The 22723-nt window shown below is 42.2% G+C and overlaps 2 protein-coding genes and 1 long non-coding RNA gene across 3 annotated transcripts; 2 read left to right on the top strand and 1 right to left on the bottom strand.

Moving 5' to 3' along the window:
- The first annotated feature begins 1694 nt into the window (after positions 1-1694).
- Positions 1695-22305, top strand: TMEM50A (transmembrane protein 50A). The gene is made up of 7 exons (XM_037032878.1): positions 1695-1849; positions 4807-4912; positions 7424-7536; positions 11601-11668; positions 13482-13574; positions 16353-16413; positions 22044-22305. Exons 2-7 carry the CDS (start codon positions 4820-4822, stop codon positions 22087-22089), a joined length of 474 nt encoding a protein of 157 aa, XP_036888773.1. The 5' UTR covers positions 1695-1849; positions 4807-4819; the 3' UTR covers positions 22090-22305.
- Positions 5267-5521, bottom strand: LOC118977737 (40S ribosomal protein S27-like; the record flags this gene model as incomplete). The annotated part of the gene is made up of 1 exon (XM_037032778.1): positions 5267-5521. A coding segment is annotated over one exon (255 nt), but the record flags the coding sequence as incomplete, so codon positions are not given.
- LOC118977785 (uncharacterized) lies at positions 16814-17776 on the top strand. The gene is made up of 2 exons (XR_005064607.1): positions 16814-17197; positions 17450-17776. It is a non-coding gene; the product is annotated as an uncharacterized LOC118977785 (long non-coding RNA).
- Positions 22306-22723: the final 418 nt, after the last annotated feature.

Here is a 22723-nt window from a genome sequence, read left to right as displayed (position 1 = left end):
AGGAGAAAGCGTCCATCACCCCCTTTTGCTATAGCCGCCCAAGTCCTTCCCTAGGGCCTCCTCTGATGGTACCTGTCTTAGGTGTTCCTCCCTTGAAGAATCTTATCTGTCATTGGCTAACTGATCAAGTATTGGGGGCCAGGAAGGGTGAAGTAAAAGGAGCAGAGGTAGTGCCCCTGCCAGGGAGATTAGCTTTGTCTCCTTAGTGGCATTTGGTCTGAACTTTGCTCACAGGGCCTTAGCCATGGGAGGGTTACAGCTTCTGAAACCAGGCAGGGCGATTCCCAACACCATAGGTTAAAGCCATAGTACTGCCTTCCGTGACGTGATCACCTAGGCCCTTCTGTGACACCTTCTGCAAGATCTGGACCTGCCCTGGAATCACTACGGGCTCTACGATTAAGACCGAGAGTGGCGGCCTGGGCTTTCTCTGGTGGTGCCATTTGGAATGAGACCAGCTCCCACTCCATGAGGGCCGCCAAGAATAGACACCAGAACGGGGACCGAGAGCTTCTCCAGGGCGCCAGGCAGCCACAAGTCCTTCACATAACTAAGCCATGATTGCTTCCGTTTTTAAAAAAGGGTCACTTCCCCCAATGCCCCATTATCTCTTAAATAGTGCTTCTAACCCTGACGAGATTCCGTGGGGTGGGCAGTGACACTGGCAAAGTCTGCAGACGTTCTTGGTTGTCGCAATTGTGGGAATGATACTGGCATCAAGTGAGCAGAGGCCAGGGATGCAGACACAAACCGTAGGGTGCACATGACAGCCCCATAGGCTTATTTGGCCCAAATTGTCTCAGTTTAGGACGAGAAATCCTGCCTTAAAGCAAAGGGACATACTCAAAAGTCAAATCCCATAAATGGGTCACGGCACAAGGATTAGGGACGCACAGTATCTGAACCAGGGCATCCCCACCTCGCGGGAGTGACTAAAAAAAAAAAAAACGGTCACAAAATTTACAAAGTTAAATTCACAAAATTTCATTCTGAAATAGCGCCTCTTGGAGGGGGAGTTACAGTGCTCACGGAGCCAGGTTCTGCAAACGCAGAACTTAAAAACCTTCAATAGCGCGCCCTGGCTGGTGTAGCTCAGTGGATTGAGCACAGGCCTGCGAACCAGAGGATCGCGGTTCGATTCCCAGTCAGGGCACATGCCTGGGTTGCAGGCTGGTTCCCTGCAGGCCAACTCCCAGCAGGGGATGCACAAAAGGCAACCATACATTGATGTTTCTCTCCCTCTCTCCTTCCCCTCTAAAGATACATAAATAAATAAATTAAATTAAAAAAAGGACCCTGCACTTCTCCTGCCACCTACACCAGAGACACCAGAGACATAATTGCGGGACTGACCCCAGCACTAGAAAACTTTCCACCTCACTCAAGACAGACATAGAGGCCCAACACGCATGTCCTTTTCGATTTTCGAAACCTTAGGACAAAGAGTTACTTCTGCCATCACCCTCTAAAATCGAAACCTTAGGACAAAGAGTTACTTCTGCCATCACCCTCTAAAAGTGTACTCATTATTTCCTAGGCACCCGGCAACTAGAAAAGGCCCTGCTGCCGACTCCAGAGCATGCGCAGAGACATTCGTGTGGTGGGCGTGGCTCCCTCTGGCCCTACCTCCGCCCTTTCTCCTCCTGCTCTCACGCCCCTCCTTCAGTCGTCGTCTCCCAGTCGTCGTCTCCGCATGCGCAACCGAGCCGCGGGGCGGTACTGCTACATCCGGGTATCCGGCGGCCTGTATCTCCGGCGGATTTGTTTTTTTGGCTAAAAGTGGGAGAGTGAGGAGGCCGTGCGCGGCGCGACACCGGGCTCCGGACCGACTGCACGGCCGGGGCTGGACGTAAGTGCCTGGCGGGCGTGGGGGGAAGGGAGTAACCCCCGCAGGCGGGATAGTGCACGAACCCGGGGCTCTGCGCCCTGCTGATGCTGACTGGGTAGTTGCCTCCACCTCTGGGAAGCTGCGTACCGGGCTGTGCCTTGTTGGACAGTCCCTGGCTCCTTACTCCGGACCTGGTCCCGCCGGCGGCGGGAGAGCGCAACGGCGTCCGGACTCTGCCAGGCTGCCGGACCGCGCCCTTCCCCCGGACTTCCAGGATCCCTGAAAATCACATTGCTTCCCCTACTTTAGAGCTGGAGAAACTGAGACCCGGTCGGTTCACACTGCAACCCAGAGAGCTAGTTTCCAGGTCTTCCAAGTGCCATTCCACTCTCTCTACTCCTAAAATCCCCAGGGTCTGGAGGGCGGAGTTTGGGCGTGAGCGTGCCTGTAATGAAGCCTACGAAAATGGATTCGAGGCGGGGTCATTGGGAAGAACCGAAAGGAATACAAACCGACGTGCTGTTCCTCCCAGGGAAAAATAAAACGAGTGTATTTTCAAAATCAAACCTGCCCTAATGGCAACTCAGCACTGGTTGTATCACAATTTTGAATAATTAATTTTAAATCGGGAAGTTACAATAGGTTCCATTGCTCCTTTTTAGGATATCATATTTTTAGACGGTCATGATTGCAGGCTACGGAGTAGCTTTAATGGACGGGTTCAGATTCGCCGTAGGAGTTTGGGTGTTCCTTGATTATTAGCAAGTTTTACGTAATTCTGGCTTTTTCCCACTTTGAAATAGATACTGTGGCTGTGTCTCAAGCCGGGTCTGTACAGCTCAGCTCGGAGGAATGTTTTGTGTAGTTTATTAAGACATTTTAGGTCAACTATGGTCATTTAGCAGAGGGTTCTTTTTGGTCTGAATTAATACTAATTTCAATTTTGTACTTTCTTTTGGTTGAATAGCATCTGTGAGAATCAGAGATATTAAAAGGAAATGGGTGTTCTTTTTGTAGGAATTACTCCAAAAGCCAGGCTTGGAGAAGGAAAAAATAATGAAGTGATGTGTGTAGAAGACCTGCAGTACAGTATTTAATTTTTTAAAGTTTTTACTTACTCATTTTTTTAAAATTTATTTAACTTTTGTTCAAGTACAGTTTTCTTTCTTGTATTCCCAGCCCTGCACCCCCCCCAGTGCTCCCCACCCCCCTCCCATCTCCGCCCCCCGTCTTAGTTATTGTCCATGTGTCTTTCATACTTATTCATGTGAGTCCACCCCCTTTTACTCTGTGCTTCTCTCCCCTCTACCCTCTGGACCCTGTCAGCACGTTCTGTATTTCACTGTCTTTGGTTACATTTTGCTTGCTTGTTTGTTTTGTTGTTTACATTCCTGTTAAAGGTGATATCATATGGTATTTGTCTTTCACTGCCTGGCTTATTTCGCTCAGCATAATGCTTTCCAGCTCCATCCATGATGTTGCAAAGGGTAGGAGCTCCTTCTTCCTTTCTGCAGCATAGAATTCCATTGTGTAAATGTACCATAGTTTTTTGATCCAGTCATCGACCGATGGGCATTTAGGTTGCTTCCAACTCTTGGCTATTGTAAATTGTGCTGCTATGAACATCGGGGTGCATAGGTTCTTTTGGATTGGTGCTTCAGGGTTCTTAGGATATATACTTACTCATTTTTAGAGAGGGGTAGAGAGGGAGAGAGGGAAACACCAGCGTGTGGTGGCCTCTCACGTGCCCCCTACTGGAGACCTAGTCTGCAACCCGGACATGTGCCCTGACTGGGAATTGAACTGCCAACCCTTTGGTTGGCATGCTGGCACTCAATCCACTGAGCCACGCCAACTAGGGCAGGTATTTAATTTCTTAATCTGACTGTGCAGAAACATGTTCTCAAGTTGTATAATTCCTAACAAATATTTTTCACCTGACTGCATGCTTTAACTCAAGCCAAAGTTTATCATTTGTCTCTCCACTGTTAGTGCTTCTGGTTTGTAAATATCAAAATTGTACAATAACTTGGTTTAGAACAAAATTAATAATCATTATAAAAATGTTAAATATGTGGATATCCACATTTGTCCATATTAACTATACCAAAACCATTTATTATTTTTTATTGATATATAATTGGCATGTAATGTTGGTAATTTTTGACATACAACATAATGGTTGGATATGCTTATACTTTGCAAATTGATCGCCACAGTAAGTCTAGCTGACATGCGTCACTACACAGTTAGCAAGTTTTTTTCCTGTGATGAGAACTTCCAAGATCTACCCTCTTAATAACTTTCAAATAATACAATATAGTATTCACTGTAGTTGTGATGCTGTACATTACACCCCCAGGACTTCTTATTTTATAAATGAAAGCCAAAACTATCTTTTAAATTAAGAAAAATACCAAATGGAAAAAAAGGGGAAAATACTGAATGAATCCAAGTTTTATTTCCAAATTTATAATGTAGAAATTAATCAAAAGCTAAGTCAGATATTCTGAAGAAGTACATGTAGCCAAACTGAAGTACAGTTGACCTTTGTACAACACGGTGTGAATTGTGCATCTTATAGATGGATTTTTTTTCAATAAATATACAGCTCTCTGCATCCCCGGTTTCCCATCCTAGGAATCCACGGATGCAGAGGACCAACTGTATTATACATGAGGGACTTGAGCATCCTGGGTTTTCGGTGTCTGCAGAGGTCCTGGAACCGTTACCCTGTGGATACTGAGGGAGTGTAGTTAAGTTTTTAGGGAGTCAAAAAGTTATTCTTGGATTTTCAACTGTGTGTGGGGGGGTGGGCTTGGTGTCCCTAAACCCCCATGTGTTCAAGGGTCAACTATATTTGTAATTTTGCTTTTATTAAGTTATTTCTGAACTGTTTATTATTTTCCAAGAATGTAAGTCAGGTTTGAAGCAAGTAAATAGAATACTTTATTTAATTGTTTGTTTGTTTTTTAAAGTGACCTGAAGAAAATGTCCGGATTTCTAGAAGGATTGAGATGCTCAGAATGCATTGACTGGGGGGAAAAACGCAATACCGTTGCTTCCATCGCTGCGGGCGTCCTCGTAAGTGTCGTTGGTCATTTGGGCCGGCGTTCTTTTGGTGTGTTCGTTTTTCGTGTTTTAAACTCTGTGTGATGTTATAAAGTCTGTACTGTGTATTTTATCTTTGACCACTGAATTTATTTCAATAAATGTTGCTATTTTGTTTTGTTTATGAGAGAGAGTTATTCATTTCATTCCAACTCTTGGTTGAAATTATGGTTTGAAAATTTGATTAGTAGATCAATTGATTTTCTTTAACCACATGGTATAATAAAATAAGTATATTTTATTTTATTATTATTTTTAGATATTATTTATTCACTTTTTTTAAAATCCAGAGTGTGTTTGTTGGGACGGTTCCCCACTCACCTTGATTCAGGTACTTTCAGTGCTGCGTCCTTTGAAGGAGCATCCTTCTGTCAGCCTTGCTTTTCCTCCTGTGGGCTGACGGGGGCAGTGGAGCAGCCAACACAAAACTACCACGGGTGCGTGGCTAAAGGTGGTGGTGACTTTATAGCATCCTGGGCATTTCACATCCATGAAGTAGGAACTGGGGCTCTGCACTGGGTGTTTCCTCTTCTCCTCTGGAGAGGGACGAAGGAGAGCCTTAATGAGAGGGATGTTGTTGTGGGGAGGGGGTCACTGCCGGAAAGGTTATTTATTTACATTTTAGAGAGAGGGGAAGAAAGGGAGAGAAACATACATGTGTGAGAGATACATCAGTGGATTGCCTTGATTGCCTCTTGCACGCCCCTAACTGGGGAATCCAGCCCCCAACCCAGGCCTGTGCCCTGGCTGAGAATCAAATTGGCAACTTTTTGGTTTACAGGCTGGCACTCAATCCACTGAGCCACACCAGCCAGGGCGAGACAGTGTGTATTTTATACATTTACTCATTATATGGATTATGCCTCCTCTTAATGAGTAAACTAAGTTACCAGGAAGTGTTTCAGAAACAGGTCAAACTAACTGAGATATGATTGCATTTCTCCATAATTGGGTTAACTTTCTTCTCAATCTCATTATTTTTAAAAAAAAAACCATAAAACTCATTTAAAAATACTGCTCAGAAGTGACTTACAATATAAAATTGTTATTGACATTGCAGATCCCTCAAGGCATCTGATAATTTGTATTTTATGATACTATATTGTAACATGCTCCAAGTGAATTTTAAGTAAACAAACAAAAATTTAAGTTTAACTATCTGTTCTTTCCCGGTTGCCTGATACTCATAATCTGTGAAAATTATTATCCTATATTTTCGCCAAGTAATGGTCAAATATAAAACTGCTATAGAATTCTGCTCTTATAGACATAAAACAAAAAAAGCTTTGAACTTTCGTCTACAAAGAAAATAAATATCTTGACTATATTAAAAGAATACTTGTGTTAACCAGTAAAAATGTCATTAATAGAGTTATGGATCTGTCTGCAACCTGATAAAAATAACTTGATCAGTTTAAAATGGTTATTTTAAAGCAATTGTCAGAAGACGGCATTTCCCGAACCAGCTGGGTCAGGACTGGGAGTAGGGGAGGGAAAGGGGTCCCTCTCACACCCTTCGAAGCTGCGTGTCAGTATTCAGTTACTATGTTATAAGTGTTTGCTCGGATGATGAAAAAACATTTGTGCAGTTTTCATGTTTCTCGTAATATATTTGCCCTTGATAATACCCATGGCCAAATTCAGTTAGGATGAATGATACGTTGGTGTTAAATTTAGCATCACACGTGAAGCCGTCTGTAGGCTGCACTGCATTAATCAGAAGGAAAAGCAGAACTGCAGCCGTTACTTACTCACAGCATCGAGGGGACAGCTGAACTTCCATCAGCAACAATTACTCTCCATATTATTTTGAATTTGTTTTTCTTTTCAATAAGCATATCTTCCTGGAGGCTCATACTATATCTGCAGCAGGCCACTCTTTTTGTCATTTGTAATCTGAGTCCTTTTTTTTTTCCTGCCATGAGATGTAACTTATTTCTAGTCACTAAATTCAGATCACAGACTTTATTATGAAAAAAATTAAATGATGACTAAAGTAGATTTAGAAAATAAGTTCATGTTAGTAAATATTCATTGCTGTCAGACTTAAGGGTATATAGTATTTAATTATATATTAAGCTGTGTACCAGTTACATTTAAGAAATTGCTAGAACAGGCCCTGGCTGGTGTGGCGCAGTGGGTTGAGCAGGGGATTGAGCCCTGGCCTGTGCACTGAAAGGTCGCTGGTTTGATTCCCAGTCAGGGCACATGCCTGGGTTGCCAGCCAGGTTCCCCACTGGGGGCATGTGAGAGGCAACTGTTTCTCTAACACAAGGATGTTTCTCTCTTGACTCTTTCCCTTCCCCTTTCTCTAAAAATAGATAAATAAAATCTTAAATAGAAGTTGCTAGAACATTCAAGAAAATCTGGAAATTCATTAGAAGGGATCGCTTTGCTTTGGTATCTTGCTTTCTTTTTAGTCAGTAATATATGAAATTAATACATGAGATTTCTCCTTGGCGTCACCCTGTTTGTTTGTGTTAGTTTTTTACAGGCTGGTGGATCATCATAGATGCAGCTGTCATTTATCCCACCATGGAAGAGTTCAACCATTCATACCATGCCTGTGGCGTTATAGCGACCATTGCCTTCCTAATGTAAGTGTCATTGTTAGTGACACTTATCACATAGTTTGTCACAAGATAAAAATGTGTTACATGTTGTTGAATAGTTTTAAATTTTTGAAGTGTTATTAAATTAACATATTGGGCATGGTTTAAAAGTCAAATAGTAGAGAAGGACTTACAAAGAAAAGCAACAACCTTCTTTTTTTCCTTTACTTCTCCTTGTCCACGTCTGTCTCCCAGCTTCTCTCAACTCTCCTATTTCTATACTGCCTGTGTCTGTGACCTTACTTTTAGGTCATAAACCATGTGTTTTGTCTATGGGTTTGTTTACTCATTTAACAAATACTTGTTAGCCTCCAACAGACTGTGCTGGAGAAACAGGAAACAGTGACTAAAATGAGAAAATCCATGCCTTTTTAGAATTTATACTGTAATGAGTGAGGCAGATAGTTAACAAAAGAGAAATGAATTAAATACATAGCATGTTAGATAATGATAGGCCCTGGCGAGAAAAAGCAGATAGAGAAAGAGATGAAAAAAGGAGATAGAGATGTCAGCTGGGGGTGTAGAACTCCGGCTGGTGTGGCTCAGGAATTGAGTGCCAGCTTGTGAACCAAGGGTCTCTGGTTCGACTCCCAGTCAGGGCACATGCCTGGGTTGCAGGTTGGGTCCCTGGGTGGGGATGCACAAGAAGCAACCACACACTGATGCTCTCTCTCTCTCTCTTTCTCCCTGCCTCCCCTCTCTCTCTAAAAAAAAAGTAAATAAATATAATCTTTAAAAGAAAACAGGAGGTGTAGATATTTTAACTCAAGTCAAGGAAGGCCTCACGAGAAAGGTGATTTTTGAGTAAAGACTTGAAGAAATGAAGAGTTCATTGTGGGAATATGTAAGAGAGGATCGTTCCAGACAGAACAGTAAGAACAAGGGCCCTGTGGCCTGGAGACCAGTGTGACTAGAATAGAGGGTTGAGGTAACAAAAGCCAAAACAGACAGAAGAACTGTTCCAGACTGAGGAGACTAAAGAGACATGAGACACTACAACAGAGTAGCCTCATGACCCTGGGCAGGACCCTCCCTCCCTCCCTTTTTAAAGATTTTTAAAGATTTTAAAGATTTTATTTATCTTTAGAGAGAGGGGACCTGGCCCGAAACCCAGGAATGTACCCTGACTGAGAATTGAACCAGCCACCCTGCAGGACGGCACTCACTCCGCTGAGCCGTACCAGTCAGGGCTGGACAGGATCCTTTTGCTATTAAGAGCATTATTGGGACAACTGGGGAACTTGAATGAGCTCTGAAGATTAAATAATGGCAGTGGGAATGAATCATCGTTCATTTCCTGATTTTGATGATTGTGTCGTGGTTCTGTAGAAATGTCTTGTTGGTGGGAAATATATATACTTGTATGTCTCGTTTGTAGGTAATACAGTTTCTGGGGTTGTGGGGCATCATGTCGACAGCTTTTAAATATCAGGGAAGAATTTTATTTGGCCTGTACTTAGAACTTTTCTGTAAATTTGAGATTACATGTAAAACTGTTAATAACAGATAAAGTAGAGATCGTTTGAAAATGTGCTGAATAGTTAAGGCTGACAGGTCAGGGTCATGGTTGTCTGATGGAAAGTTACAGAGTTTATTCAGATGGCTCAGCAAGAAGAAACAAGAACTAAGCACCACTAACGTAGGATAATCTGCATTTTAAAAAATAGGAAGTTTGTTTTAAACTATATTTTATTTTATGTGCCAAGTAATTTACTTAATATAGAGGTCACTGAAAAATAATTATGACTACTTTGACCATTCTAAAATGTAGATTTGAACGAATTGAGACTTTATATTATTGTCAAAAATTAAGATATTTAACATATTTATTGAACACCTACCATGTGTCAAGCCCTGTGCTGGGCACTGAGAATAAAAATGGGAAACAAGGTAGACACGGCCCCTGCCCTTGTGGAGCTTACATTCCAGTGGTGTGTGTGATGTATATAATGTTTAACCGTTGGACTTGATATATTGTAAACATTTTCCCTTTTTTTAAAAATATACTTTATTGATTACACCATTACAGTTGTTCTATTCCCCCCCTTCATTCCCCTCCACCCGCACACTCCCTCCCCCACCATTCTCCCCCCCTTAGTTTATAACCACATGTCTCAACTTCTTTAGATTCCATATTTCCCCCGCTGTTCTGCCCTCCCCCTATCTATTTTCTACCTACTGTCTATTCTATTTTCTATGCCTTCTCCCCCCCCCCCGTTTCTAACCCTCCATGTGTTCTTCATTTCTATGGTTCCACTCCTGATCTAGCTGTCCTCTTGGTTTGCTTTTGTTTTAGGTGTGGTTGTTAATAACTGTGTGTTTGCTCTCCTTTCACTGTTCATATTATTCATCATCTTTTTCTTANTGGAGGTTCCTAAGCCTCTCCTCATTTTTTTGAATTCTCATTTCTTCATTCCTTTCTGGTGGGATGTTTTGTTCTTCCTTCTGGTCCATTCCATTGATTTGAGTCCCAGTTTCCTTTCCATCACTATTGGTTTCCTGTGCATCTCCCTTCATTTCAATTAGTTTAGCCTTCATATGTTCCTCTAATTTGTGACTGTACTCTACCAATTCTGTGAGCATCCTAATAAATAGTATCTTAAATTGGGCTTCTGAGAGGCTAGCAATTTCTCGGTTGCTTAGAGTTATTGGATCTGGGACTTTGAGTTCCTCTTGCACCATCTTTTGGGCTGTTCGTGCCTGTTAAGTAGCAGGAACGGAGCCCTAGGTTTTCATCAGAGCAGGGCAACTCAGTCGCTGGGTTGTGACGTTGTATGTGGGGGTGGGGTCAAAGAGGTACAATGGCTTCCCTCTGCCGCCCGCTGCCGCGACCCCCACCGTCACTGCAGCCACCACTGTCACCAGACCCATGCGTTTCGTTCCACTGCACTCGAGTGTGCCACCCATTTCGTTCCACTGCACTCGAGTGTGCCACCGCTGTCGGCCCTCCACCACTGTGTTTGTCCCCTGGGGCCTGTGTGGTCCATCTCACTGTGCGTGAATGTGCAACCTTGGTCAGTCTGCCCCGCACCCCGACTGGCTTTGGGCTGCCCGCGCGCCTAGCGCCTAGGTCGGGGGATCTGTCCTGCCCGACCCAGCTCCGCTGCTGGTTCCGCCTCTCTTACCGTCCCCGTTGAACGGTTCGTAGCTGTCGGACTTCCGTATAATTCTGTGTTCTAGTTCTCCAAAACTTTTGTTGTAGTCAAACTTGGTTGTGGGAGAAGGCACAGTGTTTCCACCTATGCCTCCATCTTGGCGGAAGTCCTCAACATTTTCCCATTCTAAACATGTAAAACGTTTTTAAAGGATACTAGGATACTTTTTTTTTAAAGAAACATCAGTGTGTGGGTGCCTCTCATGAGGCCCTATTAGGGACCTGGCCTCTAACCCAGGCATGTGCCCTGACTGGGAATCGAACTAGCAACCCCCCGGTTCTCAGCCTGCGCTCAGTCCACTGAGCCACACCAGCCAGGGCATAAAGGATACTTCTTAAGAAGGCAGGGCCATCTCAATTTAGAGTGGTGCTCTGTGAAAGTCAGCGAAAGATGTTTTACATTTGGAACACCTATGAGGAATTGAAAAAGGTTTTTCCACTTGAATATCTTTGCGTTGAGTATGTCTGATATGTACAAATGGAAAACTAGATAGGCTCAAGCTACAGATTGTCCCAATCTTAGCAAGATAGGGAATTTGAGAATTTTTAAAAAGATATAATTGGCTCTTATGAGAATTTCACTCACACTTAAAAAAGTATCAGAATCATAGAAAAGAATTGTTAAAACTCAGATTGCTGAGCCCCATACCCAGAGTTTCTGCTTCAGTAATATGGGTGGGGCTGAAGAATTTTCTTTCTAATGACTTTCTAGGTGATGCTGATTCTGCTGTTTTGGAACTTGCTTTAGAGGGTATCTGATTGAAGGGACTTACTTAAGGTCATATGAACCCAAACCTTAAATTTGAGGAACTCTGGCTTCTTGAATCTGGTCATTTGATGTCATGGGTAGTCTCTTGGAGTCAGAGACACTGATTTCTTGGTTTTATTTGTACAGGATTAATGCAGTATCTAATGGACAAGTCCGAGGTGACAGTTACAGTGAAGGTTGCCTGGGTCAAACAGGTAAGTAAGTGCAAACAGTAAGCAAGGACGAATTTACCATGCATCCTTAAAATGAGAATTATACCTGGAAAGGACCCTTGTCTGGCTTCTTCAGATCAGGGATCAGATGGGGGAGTATCTAGAGCAGAGGCTGTGAGTTCCAAGGCACAAGGTAAGAGTTGCATTCGGTCAGAGTTGGCTTCAAAGTGCAGAATACACGGTTTTGAATGTATAATTCTGTGCCATAGTGTGTAGATACAAATGTATATAGTAAAGAATAAGATATAGTGAATATACCTGCAAAGTAGAACTTACAGTGCTTTCAGCTATACCATATAAATTATTTTCTTTCCTTTTTTGCCAGCCTTATTTGATTGAATCAGCATTTGGAAATAGTTTAGAATCACAGGTTTTAGTGTCTGTTTTAAAATTTGGCATCCTAACCATTTCTAAGGGTACAATTTAGTAGTGTTCAAGTACATTCGCATTGTTGTGCATCTGACCTCCAGAACTTTTTTTATCTTGTAAAGCTGAACATAATAATAGAATTTCAGTGCTTAGATTCATGCCAGCCCTTCCTCCCTGATGGAGGAACTCATGGCCCCTGGACCCGATTGTCATGCCACGTGCCTGGGGCAGGCAGGGCACTGGACACTGGCGCAGCTTCCTGGAGTCCAGTTTGTGCATAGATTTTAGGGGAAGGACATTATTAAGCAATTTAAATGATAAACTGAAAATATTACATTTATTCAAAAATAAATTTGGATATGGGCAAATTGCAAGTGTTTTGTTTTTGTTTTTTAATGAAACAGGAGAAACTACTTGTCAGCTCTGGTCGATGTTTTCAGAGTTCTTGGTTCACTCTCTTCATAGCTGGGCTTAAGTAGAAGAGGTACAGAAACATTGACCTACCGTAACTTTGCAGACTCTTAAGGGGCGGGTGCCTGCTAGCCACTAGCGTTGGTAATTGGACAGTAATAGCTGGAGGTAGGGCTGGAATGCGGCCATTGTGTCTGTAAATAAAAGGTGTTGGCTAACGAGGCTTTGGGAGTTCAGAGACAGTTTTATTTGTTTTAATGTCACATCTGTGAGCAACAACTTTATAAATATTGTTTTATGTTTTGGATATGAAATCAAAAATTTATATATAGCATTCTGTTTGCAGTGCTTCATTGAATGGGCCAGTGTTTCTATTAAAATTTATTTGTCCTAATTAAATAAACTCAGAATTTATTTTAGGCAGTCTAACAATACCATTTATTTTCTAGCATATTTTCATAAATATAAAATGTGATTTAAGTCCTCCTCTATTAACAAAATTTTGATGCAGCTTTCCTAAGAGCCAACTGCAATGAATTTAAATTTATTTTGCAGCCTGACTTCCTTCAAGGTGAAATAATGGTAGTGTTGAGGTTCACATATCGCTGAATATGAATTTAATTTTTTGTTAAGTATACCTATGTTTTTGTTTGAAAGTTCTCTTGAAGGACTTTAAATTTTGCAGCACAATTTCTAAAAATATATGGAGAATGAGCCTGTTAATATGGTGAAAGATACTCTGTAAGATTTTTATTGGATGATTGAGAATATTTTTTTCTGGTGTGCGTATTTAGGGAAAGTAAATATAGGCAATTAAAATACACAGGCTAGCCACCAAGAAAAAGGCCAGCATCTGCACTGTTGAAAGATGCTTAGCACATCTCCTGGTCTTATTTTAGACTAATGGCAACTATACGTTTTTTCTTTTGGGGTCTTTGCTTTCTTTTTGAAAAGTTAATTGAACTGACCGCTGCTGAATGAGAAACAATCCTGATAAAATGTTGATTCATTTAAGGTGCTCGCATATGGCTGTTCATTGGCTTCATGCTGGCCTTCGGTTCTCTGATCGCGTCTATGTGGATTCTCTTTGGTGGTTATGTTGCTAAAGGTGAGAGAGCACAGTTTATACTCCCTTCAACGAAATGCTGAAATTGAGCATTAAAACTGGTTATTTTAGAATAAAGTTTTTTTCGTGCAGATAGGCCAGCTACTAGCAATGCATTTATGCCTAAGAACTCCCCTCTCTCTACCAGTATTTTGTTTTGTTTGGTATGTTTTTAGTATCCCTTTCTTCTGTATTTTTTCTTCTAATCTAGAGCCTGGAAAGAATGGGACATAGCTCCAAACCTTGCTCTTCTTTGGCTTCCAAAAACCTCAAAAGCAGAATATATATGTTCTCCAGCCTTTGGCAGGTTTTGACTTGCTGAGTCATATCCATGGAAGCTCTAACATCCTAGAACTGAAACTAATTGAGCTAATCAGCCTTCCTGGTAATGATATCATCTCCTAGAAAGAAAAATGAATTAACATTTAGTGTACATCTGCTTTATGAGGCTCACTTAAGACAAGCCCAGGAAAAGGCCTGCCTTTAGATTCTTGGCTGAAATTTTACTTGAGGGACACCAGAAAAATATGAAAAATCACTTCATGTTCCAAGTAAAATTGACTGTGCTTATCAGAGTGAAACTACAATATTAATGATTTGTAAAAACTGGACCAGTAAAGATCTGATTTAGCTCATATTTAACCCTTTACTTCTTTGAATAAAATGTGATACCTGAATTAAAATGAGTTTCCTGAACTTTTATTAAAATGATTTAAGTTTTATTGTTAGGAATGATAGCATTTAAAAATATTTGTATTTTTTTCTGCCCTGGCTGGTGTGGTTCAGTGGACTGAGTGCTGGCCTGTGGATCGAAAGGTAGCTGGTTCAATTCCCAGTCAGGGCACAAGCCTGGGTTGTGGGCCAGGTCCCTGGTTGGGGGTGTGTAAGAGGCAACCAATCAGTGCATCTCTCACAAATCAGTGTTTCTGTCCTTCTCTTTCTCCCTCCCTTCCCCCTCTCTAAAAATAGAGTCTTTAAAAATACATATCTTCTATTAAAATATTTATATATTTTTTTGAGAATTTTTTCAAGGGTGTATTTGAGCCAAATTGAAGACATGCCAGGAAGCAAGATCTCAAGTGCTCCCTGTATAATTTATTATTAAAACCACATTACCAAAAATGTAGAAAAGAAAGAACTGAAAAAGCAACGATAATAATCTTACTGCTCTTAAGTATTTTGGTATGTTTTCTTTGGTCTCTTCTGTTTTTTCTGTACTTAAAATTATAGTGTAAATCCAATTTTGGAGCCCCACATCTGTTAGGTAGAGAACTACTTGACATAATATGGAAAGTAGTTCTCTTGTTGCTACAAAAACATCTTTGCCACCATCATATCTTAAAAAGAAAGAAATTACTTTTTCTTTCATTTGAATTTATAACACTTGTTCATTGTAGAAAACCGAGGCCGTAGAAGAGCTTGGAGACGAGTGTACAATTACTGATCATTCTTCTCACCCAGATAGGACAACGACCACAGAGTTCCTTTTAGTGGGAAAATGTTTCCCTCATAGAATTTTACGACTTTTTTCTGAAGGCTTTGGGAGCCAGGCTATGCTTGGAGAATCATTAGTAACAGATCTGTAATTTTATAAAGTTGCCTTTTTTCAGGATCTCTATGATAATAGTTATATTCTAGTGGTAATAGTTATTTAATGTAGAATAATGTGGTCTTGTCATGAAAGCCTACACAAATGAGCTGCTGATCTGGTAAAACAAGAATAAGTAAAAACTGTTCTGAGGAAAAGTTGACAGTCCATCCCTTCATCATGCCTTGATTCATGTTGGTGAGCAGTTATTGACAGCCAGTAGTGGAAATGTGTGAGAATTTTAACTGTAGGATAAAATCAGAACAAAACGTCCCTCTGGCAGTCGTGCCCGTCTCAGCCACTCTGTTCCCCCAGAAGTGCAGCCGAAGGCCCCGGGGGCCTGGCCTGTCGGAGACGACCCCTCTCTCCCACCCCCCGCAGCCATCGGCAGCAAAGCCTGCTGGCCCTGCTGTCCAACTAGACCTTCGCCCTTGCTCTCACCCTGGTTCAGTGTGTGACAACCCCCTGCCTGATTCCCTGAAACAGACAGTTCACAGGCTTCTGCTTCTCCCCTGGCGCCTTTAGCCTGCTCTCAGCACCGCAGCCAGAGGGGCCCTGTTAAAGTATGTCCCCTCTAGGGCCTCTCACCTCGGTAAAAATGGAAGCCCTTGCCGTGACTGCACGGCCCCGCAGATCCCACCACCCAGCGCGCCCCTCGTGTTTCTCTCGTTTGTCCATCTTTTGCTTGCTCTCTGCTGCCCACCTGACCATTCCCGAGGCTCCGCAGTGCTTCCGTCGCGGGCCTGTGCAGCTGCCGTTTCGCTGCTTCTGTGTGGCGCCTGCCCGCACTTCCTCCCTGTCCGTACTCAGTGTCACCCCGTGGAGTCTCCTGGCCGCCGGTATGGAATCATTTTCTGTGCCATCGTCTGCCGCACTTCCCGTATCTTTTTTCTCCTCCTTTATTCTCTCTTGTCTGGCTCCATGAAGGCAAAAACATTTGTCTGTTTGTTTTGGGCTGTATCCTCAGCGCGTTAAATAAACAGGGTCGAACACTGTGCACTCAGGAGGTACTTGTTAAGTGAATGAAGGGGTCTGTCAATTACTAAGTACTAGACTCTGTCATGGGCATCATGTCGTTTAATAATCAAACTGCAGTCACCAGTAATGTCAATTATATTAGGAGAACTGATGTTCAACATATTATCAGAAACAATGTTTTGAGATGATAAGCCTCTAAATTTTTTTTTTAACAGAAAAAGCCATAGTATACCCTGGAATTGCTGTATTTTTCCAAAATGCCTTCATCTTTTTTGGGTAAGTTTGTTTTGCATTTTTCATCCTATCTTTCTTTTAAATTCTTTTTCCATAATAGTTTTTTTATGTCATTTATATATTTAGTTGCTTTATTTACCCCCATCCAGTGCTCTTCTCCCATGTTATTGTCATAAAATATGAAGCATGAGAAAGATATATATATATATATATATATATATATTTTTTTTTTTTTAGATTTTATTTATGTATCTTTAGAGGGGAAGGGAAGGAGAGAAAGAGAAATATCAATGTATGGTTGCCTCTCGTGAGTCCCCTGCTGGGAACTGGCCTGCAACCCAGGCATGTGCCCTGACTGGGAATCGAACCACAATCCTGTGGTTTGCAGGCCCGTGCTCAATCCACTGAGCTACACCAGCCAGGGCAAGAAAGATATTTTTAAATATGGATTAGTTTCCCACCAACCTTGGAAACATACATTGGTTTTTAAAATTGCCACCACCACCCTGGCTGGGTAGTTCAGTTGGTTAGAGCATCGTCCTCATCTGCCAAGGTTACAGGTTCAGTCCTGGGTCTAGGCACATAGAAGAATACAAATAGATGTTTCTTTCTTTTTCTCCTCCCCAACCTTTCCTTCTCTCTTTCTCCCTCTCTCCCTTCTCTCTAAAATCATTGCTTAAAAATAAATAAAAATAAATTTAAAAAGGGAAATAAATTGAAGAGAGATCTGCTCAAGAACCAGGAGTTCTTTACAAAAATAAAATCGCCACCACCTCCCCTTAATTGAAGAACTGTGGCTTGTGTAGGGTTAGTTATGTAACACGAAGTGTTCATTTTATTTTATTTTTTTTAAGTATTCTTTAACTTTATTTATTTATCTTTAGAAGGACAGGGAAGGAGAGAGGGAGAGAAATATCAATGTATGGTTGCCTCTCATGGCGTGTGTCCCCTGCTGGGAACTAGCACCTGCTAGGAATTGGCCGGCAACCCAGGCATGTGCCCTGACTGGGAATCAAACCGTGATCTTTTGGTTTGCAGGCCCGCGCTCAATCCACTGAGCCACACCAGCCAGGGCAAGAGTGTTCATTTTAAATCTGTATTTCTAGCAGCTGCTTTTCATGAAAAAGCTGATTTAACACCATTTTTTCTGAAAACTTTGTTTCTGGATGCATTTTATAGTTCTTTCTGTCCTTGGTGTCGTAGAATTTGTACGTGATTTCCGAGGTATAGTGGAAAGCCCTAACATTTTTTTAAATTTTCTGATGAATGACAAAAGGTTAATAAAACTTATAAAAAATCTTAATACTTCTATTAATAATCTTCTGTGATGTTTATTCTTTCCTGGACACTTAGGGCCTGCTTTCTTCTCTACCCTTAGCCTTCTATTCCTCACACCCAGAAAGGCAAAAAAAAACACCTCAAAACACCCAAACTTTTGTCCTGTGCATCAGGAAGGTTTTTTGTATGGTTTTGTTCTGTTTTAAGATTTTATTTATTTATTTTTCGAGAGCAGGGAAGGGAGGGAGAGAAACATCGGTCGGAGCCTGCAGCCCAGGCCTGCGTTCTGACCAGGATCAGACTGGCAACCTTTCACTTTGCGTCAGGAGTTCCTGACTCCACTCCATGGCTGCATTGCTGAAGGTGGGGGACCACCAGCCATCTCCACGTGCCAGACAGTGGTGTTTCTGGGGAGAGATTTTCAAAACAGTCCTAATCCAAAACAGTTTTCAAAATTGCTATATTTTGGACAGCCTGTTTGAGGACTTTTCTTTCTCTCTCACTTGCCACCCCTGAAAAGGAAATAGAAGCCCCATGTCTACGTGAACCATACATGAAATGTTAATTCATAGTTGCTCTTCAGTGATAGTCAGCTGTTGGTATTCACGCTTCCTCCATTTCACCGCCAGGCATTTTGCAATCTTATAAAATCAGTTTGGGAATAAGAAAAATGTGAATTTACATGTGGCAAGATACACAAGCCTCTTAGGTCATACCTTGTGTCCTAAAACTAGTGGGGAAACCTCAAAAGAATTTTAAAAATATATTTAAGCCATTGATTTTATGTAGAAAATAATAATGACCAAAGTTTATTGAGCAGTTATTACGTGCAAGGCACCATTCCTTGTGCTTTACATAGGAGTTCTCAGTTAATCCCTCTAACAACTCTGAAGATGGCTCTCTTATATTCCCATTCCGTGTATCGGAAAGCAGTCACAGAGAAGTTAGGTAACTTGTTTGAGATCGTGTGGCTAAATTTGCGTTGACTCTACTAGGGTCCAGACTCTTAACTGCTATGATGTTGAAATTTGAAATTTGGGATGAATTCACTTCACATTTTCTCACTTTTCTGGGTATCCAGCCAGTTGTTTAGTATTAGTTCTATTACCTTCCTTTTTTTAAAAAAAATAATGCAACATTGTATTTGAAAAATACAAGATGGGTAAACCTTACTTCCTAACTTATGAAATAAAGTTTGGGTGAGTTTATTATTTTGTAGGGTGATGTAGTTTGTGAGAGGGACAGTGTTGATATTTAGGATTTCTTCTCCATTCAAGCTGCAGTGTTGAAGTTTGAGAATTTTAAAGCTGATTTGAGAGAGAGAGAGAACATCAGTTGTTCCACTTATTTTTATGCCTTCATTGGTTGCTTCGTGAATGTGCCCTGACTGGCGATCAGACCTACAACCTTGGCGTATTGGGACAGCACTCTAACCAACAGATCTAACCTGCCCGGACCAGGACTGAGCACCTTCACAGGTGGACCAGGCCTCCTGGGCTCCCTACAGCACTGTCTGCACAGGGTGGACGCGGTCAGGGTAACTCAGTGCCCTGTGGCTTCAGGCGAAGGGAGGTAGTGACATGGGGTCAGAGGCAGGAGTCAGAAAGGCTTCAGGATGGAGTGGAGGGGTTTCCTGAGAACCAGCCACAGAGAGGCTGCCAGAGCCTTCTTTATTTTAATCATTATTTACTCTGGCAAAGATAAAGGGTAAGTGCCACTTTGAGATGCTTTTGGCAGAGAAGTTCCTCTGTCACAGCAGGGAGGGACGAAGGAATGAGGAGGAGGATTTGTGGGAAATGTTTAATCTCTTCCAGTGAGGGAAGAAACACATAAGTTCATTCAGTAATTACCACATTTCACAGAACCTTAGAAACTAATCACTGATATTATTTCAGATTAGTTATAATTAACTTATATGCAACAAGTTTGGTTAATTTCTCATTTGTTACTATTATACTTATTAGATCTTAATACTATAAGGAAATCAAAATGACATGCAACTAGCGGACACCGTCTGACAGTGCCGGAAGGACTGGCGCTTGCCCAGGAAACTTCGTTACAGTTCACATCTCTTGACTTGTGTTCACCGCGTCTCTTTTAAACTGTCTGGAACGTGGAGCCCCCCAGTAACTAATTCGGGGTTTGGGTGTGTGTGTGTTTGTTTTGCAGCAGTAGGTCTGATATTAACTGGTAGAGCAGAGATCAGATTACCTTTTCAGGTTTAAATCCTTTATAAATAGAAATTAATGTACTTCCAAGAGAGACTATGGCCGACTTCCAGGTTCCGTTTTTGTTTTCATCAAAAACAAGCAGTGTTTACCTTTACGAAGGCCTGTGAAACCTGTTTTAAGTGGGCGATTACGACTGGGGGCCGAGCCGAGAGTGCGCACTGGAAGCTGGAGAGCAGATGAGGAAACGAGGGGAAGCCGCACGTGCCGCTGAAGCCCCGCCTCTGCCTCAGTGTCTCAGTCGCACTGTTCCCCACAGCCATGCCCTGTTGCGTCTGCCTCCGAATCGTCTGTAACCTGTTCTCCTTTTGTCCGTTTCCATTGTTCACGTTCAACGGTTGTCATCCCTTCCTCAGTGTTCCCTTCCCTTGGATCTGGTTCTTGTTCTTGTTGTTAATTTTTCTCCTGAAACGTAGCTCTCTCCTGTCAGTTTCCATTTTAGAATTGTTAGAACTCTGAGCTGTCCACGGAAGAGATCGAAGAGATCGGCACTAGTGGTTGCCCGCCGGAGTCTGCCCACAGTGCTGCTTTATTGACCCTAGACAGCACTTTTTGTTTTACTGAGCTGATATGTAACATTTAAAAATCAAGAGATTTTACATAAAAATCTGAATTTTGGGCTTTTCTTGAAAAACTGGAAGATCTGTCAACCTTGGGCCCCACAGAGCAGCAATCTGCTGGAGCCAAAGAGTTGTCCCTTTTACATAGGGGTGCATCTCCGCACAGCCTCGCCCATTCATTGCCTGGGGCTGATTACCGCTTGCCCCCTTTAGTAGGACATAGAGGCTGGCCCCTGCTTGCTTGCTTGCTTGCTTTCCCTTTCTTTTTGAAGAGGGGGAGGAAGGGAGAAAGGGAGAGAAACATCAATGTGTGGTTGCCTCCCAAGTGCCCCCTACTGGGGGCCCGGCCACAACTCAGGCGTGTGCCCTAACTGGGAATTGAACCAGCGGTCCTTTGGTTTGCAGGCTCACACTCGATCCACTGAGCTATACCAGCTAGGGCTGGCACCTGCCTTCTTGGCCCATTTAAGGCACCTGAGGCCCCTATAGGCAATTTGCCACGCTGGTCAATTGGTTTACCAGATCCTGGCCATCACTCCGTATCCTGGTTGTCTCTTAAACTATAGTCTAGCCGTTTTGGGTAGCTGGTACACCTCAGGTCCATGTGAATGTCTTCTTATGCATATGATGGCGATCCTGCCCCTCGTAAACTGAAAGCTTGAAGACAACTCTAGGTACATCTCCGCCTAAACCCTAGACTATAAGTTCTGTGATGTGAGAGCATATTCCTGACACACTGATCTCCTTCCTGGCCTTTTCCTGAGGCCCCGTGGTCTTTTATTCCTCTTTGCCTTGATTTCTACTTCCTAAAACATCTTCACCTTTCCACTAGTTCCTGTACATAACCGACGCCCCATTTGAACTCCTGCCTAGCCAGAGTTTGTCTAGTATTACCATCTGTGTAAATCCTTTTCTAACACATTCAGATGGGATAAATTCTCTATGTTTCTGTGCTCCCTTAACATTTGGAGTATATACCTCTCCCCCCCACAAAACTTACCACATTGTGTCATCAAGAATGTGAGAAACTTCTCCATTCTTACCTTTACTGCCCTAGCACCGTGATACTCAAAAAAGGTTTGTTGAGTCCCAGCTGGCATAGCTCAGTGGATTGAGCACAGGCCTGCGAATCAGAGGGTTGCTGGTTCAATTCCCAGTCTTAGAGCACATGCCTAGGTTGCAGGCCAGGTCCCCAGTGGGGGACACGTGAGAGGCAACCACACATTGATGTTTCTATCCCTCTTTTCTCCTTCCCTTCCCCTCTCTAAAAATAAATAAAATCTAAAAAAAAAACCAAAAAAGGTTTGTTGAATGAATTTGATAAAAGTCAGACATATAATGGTTACATACTAAGCACTGGTTAACTTTTTAAGGGCGACATGTGTCCCCCGTACTCCCAGTTAAGGATGTGGGGAGCCAGTGATAGCACAGCTGGGCCCCGTGGGAGAATTGACTGCCTTGGATCAGTTTCTGTTTGTGTCCGTCCCCTGGTTGTTTTCATACAACTCGTCAGTTCTTCCTTGTTGCTTGTTTCCCATGTGTCCAAATCTCACATGTCTTTCTCTAAACTTAGCTGGTCATATGATGTTTCTTGTTTTGTTCACAGAGGGCTGGTTTTTAAGTTTGGCCGTACCGAAGACCTGTGGCAGTGAAGACATCTGGTTACTGCTGCTGTACAGCGGCCCTGCATGGTGTTTTTGTTCTTGTTTTTGGTTTTTTTACTACTCATTCCCAACTTTTTGTAATGCCATTTCCTAAACTTATTTCTGAGTGTAATCGCAGCATCAGTTTGTGTGATACTAAAATCATGAGAGATCCCTATTTAAATAACAACAAAAATTTATTGTGGTATGCATTTGAGTAACTTATAAAATGTTGAAGAATATTTCACATGAGTAATTTTTATTGTTTCATCATGATATAATTTGTAAAAATAAAAATAAATCACAAAAGAAATTGTGGATATACCTTATATGAGTATTTGTCATATCCAAGGTCCAAAAGTGCCCTGAAGATACGTGTTTATTTAAACGTGGGCTCTTCTGTGTCAAATATTAAGTGAAATACAAGCACTTTCTTGTTTTTAAAAACTATTCAGTGGTTAGGAGTCTGTTTTTTCATTGTTTACACTATTACAGATGTCAGTGGTCAGAATTCCTTCTCACTATACTTTGTGTTTTAGTTGTGCCAAAAATTCTGAAAACATTCCAGTGTGAGTAGCTAGCTGTTCAGGGTCCCCCAGGGGTGAGTGAACACGTCGGGAGAGAACAGCTCCTGATCCAGCCA

This window comes from Sturnira hondurensis, unplaced genomic scaffold (genome assembly GCF_014824575.4).
Source record: "Sturnira hondurensis isolate 20B ecotype Veracruz unplaced genomic scaffold, ASM1482457v3 Scaffold0021555, whole genome shotgun sequence".
NCBI classification, from domain to species: Eukaryota; Metazoa; Chordata; class Mammalia; order Chiroptera; family Phyllostomidae; genus Sturnira; species Sturnira hondurensis.
This window is presented reverse-complemented; position numbering and strand designations above follow the sequence as displayed.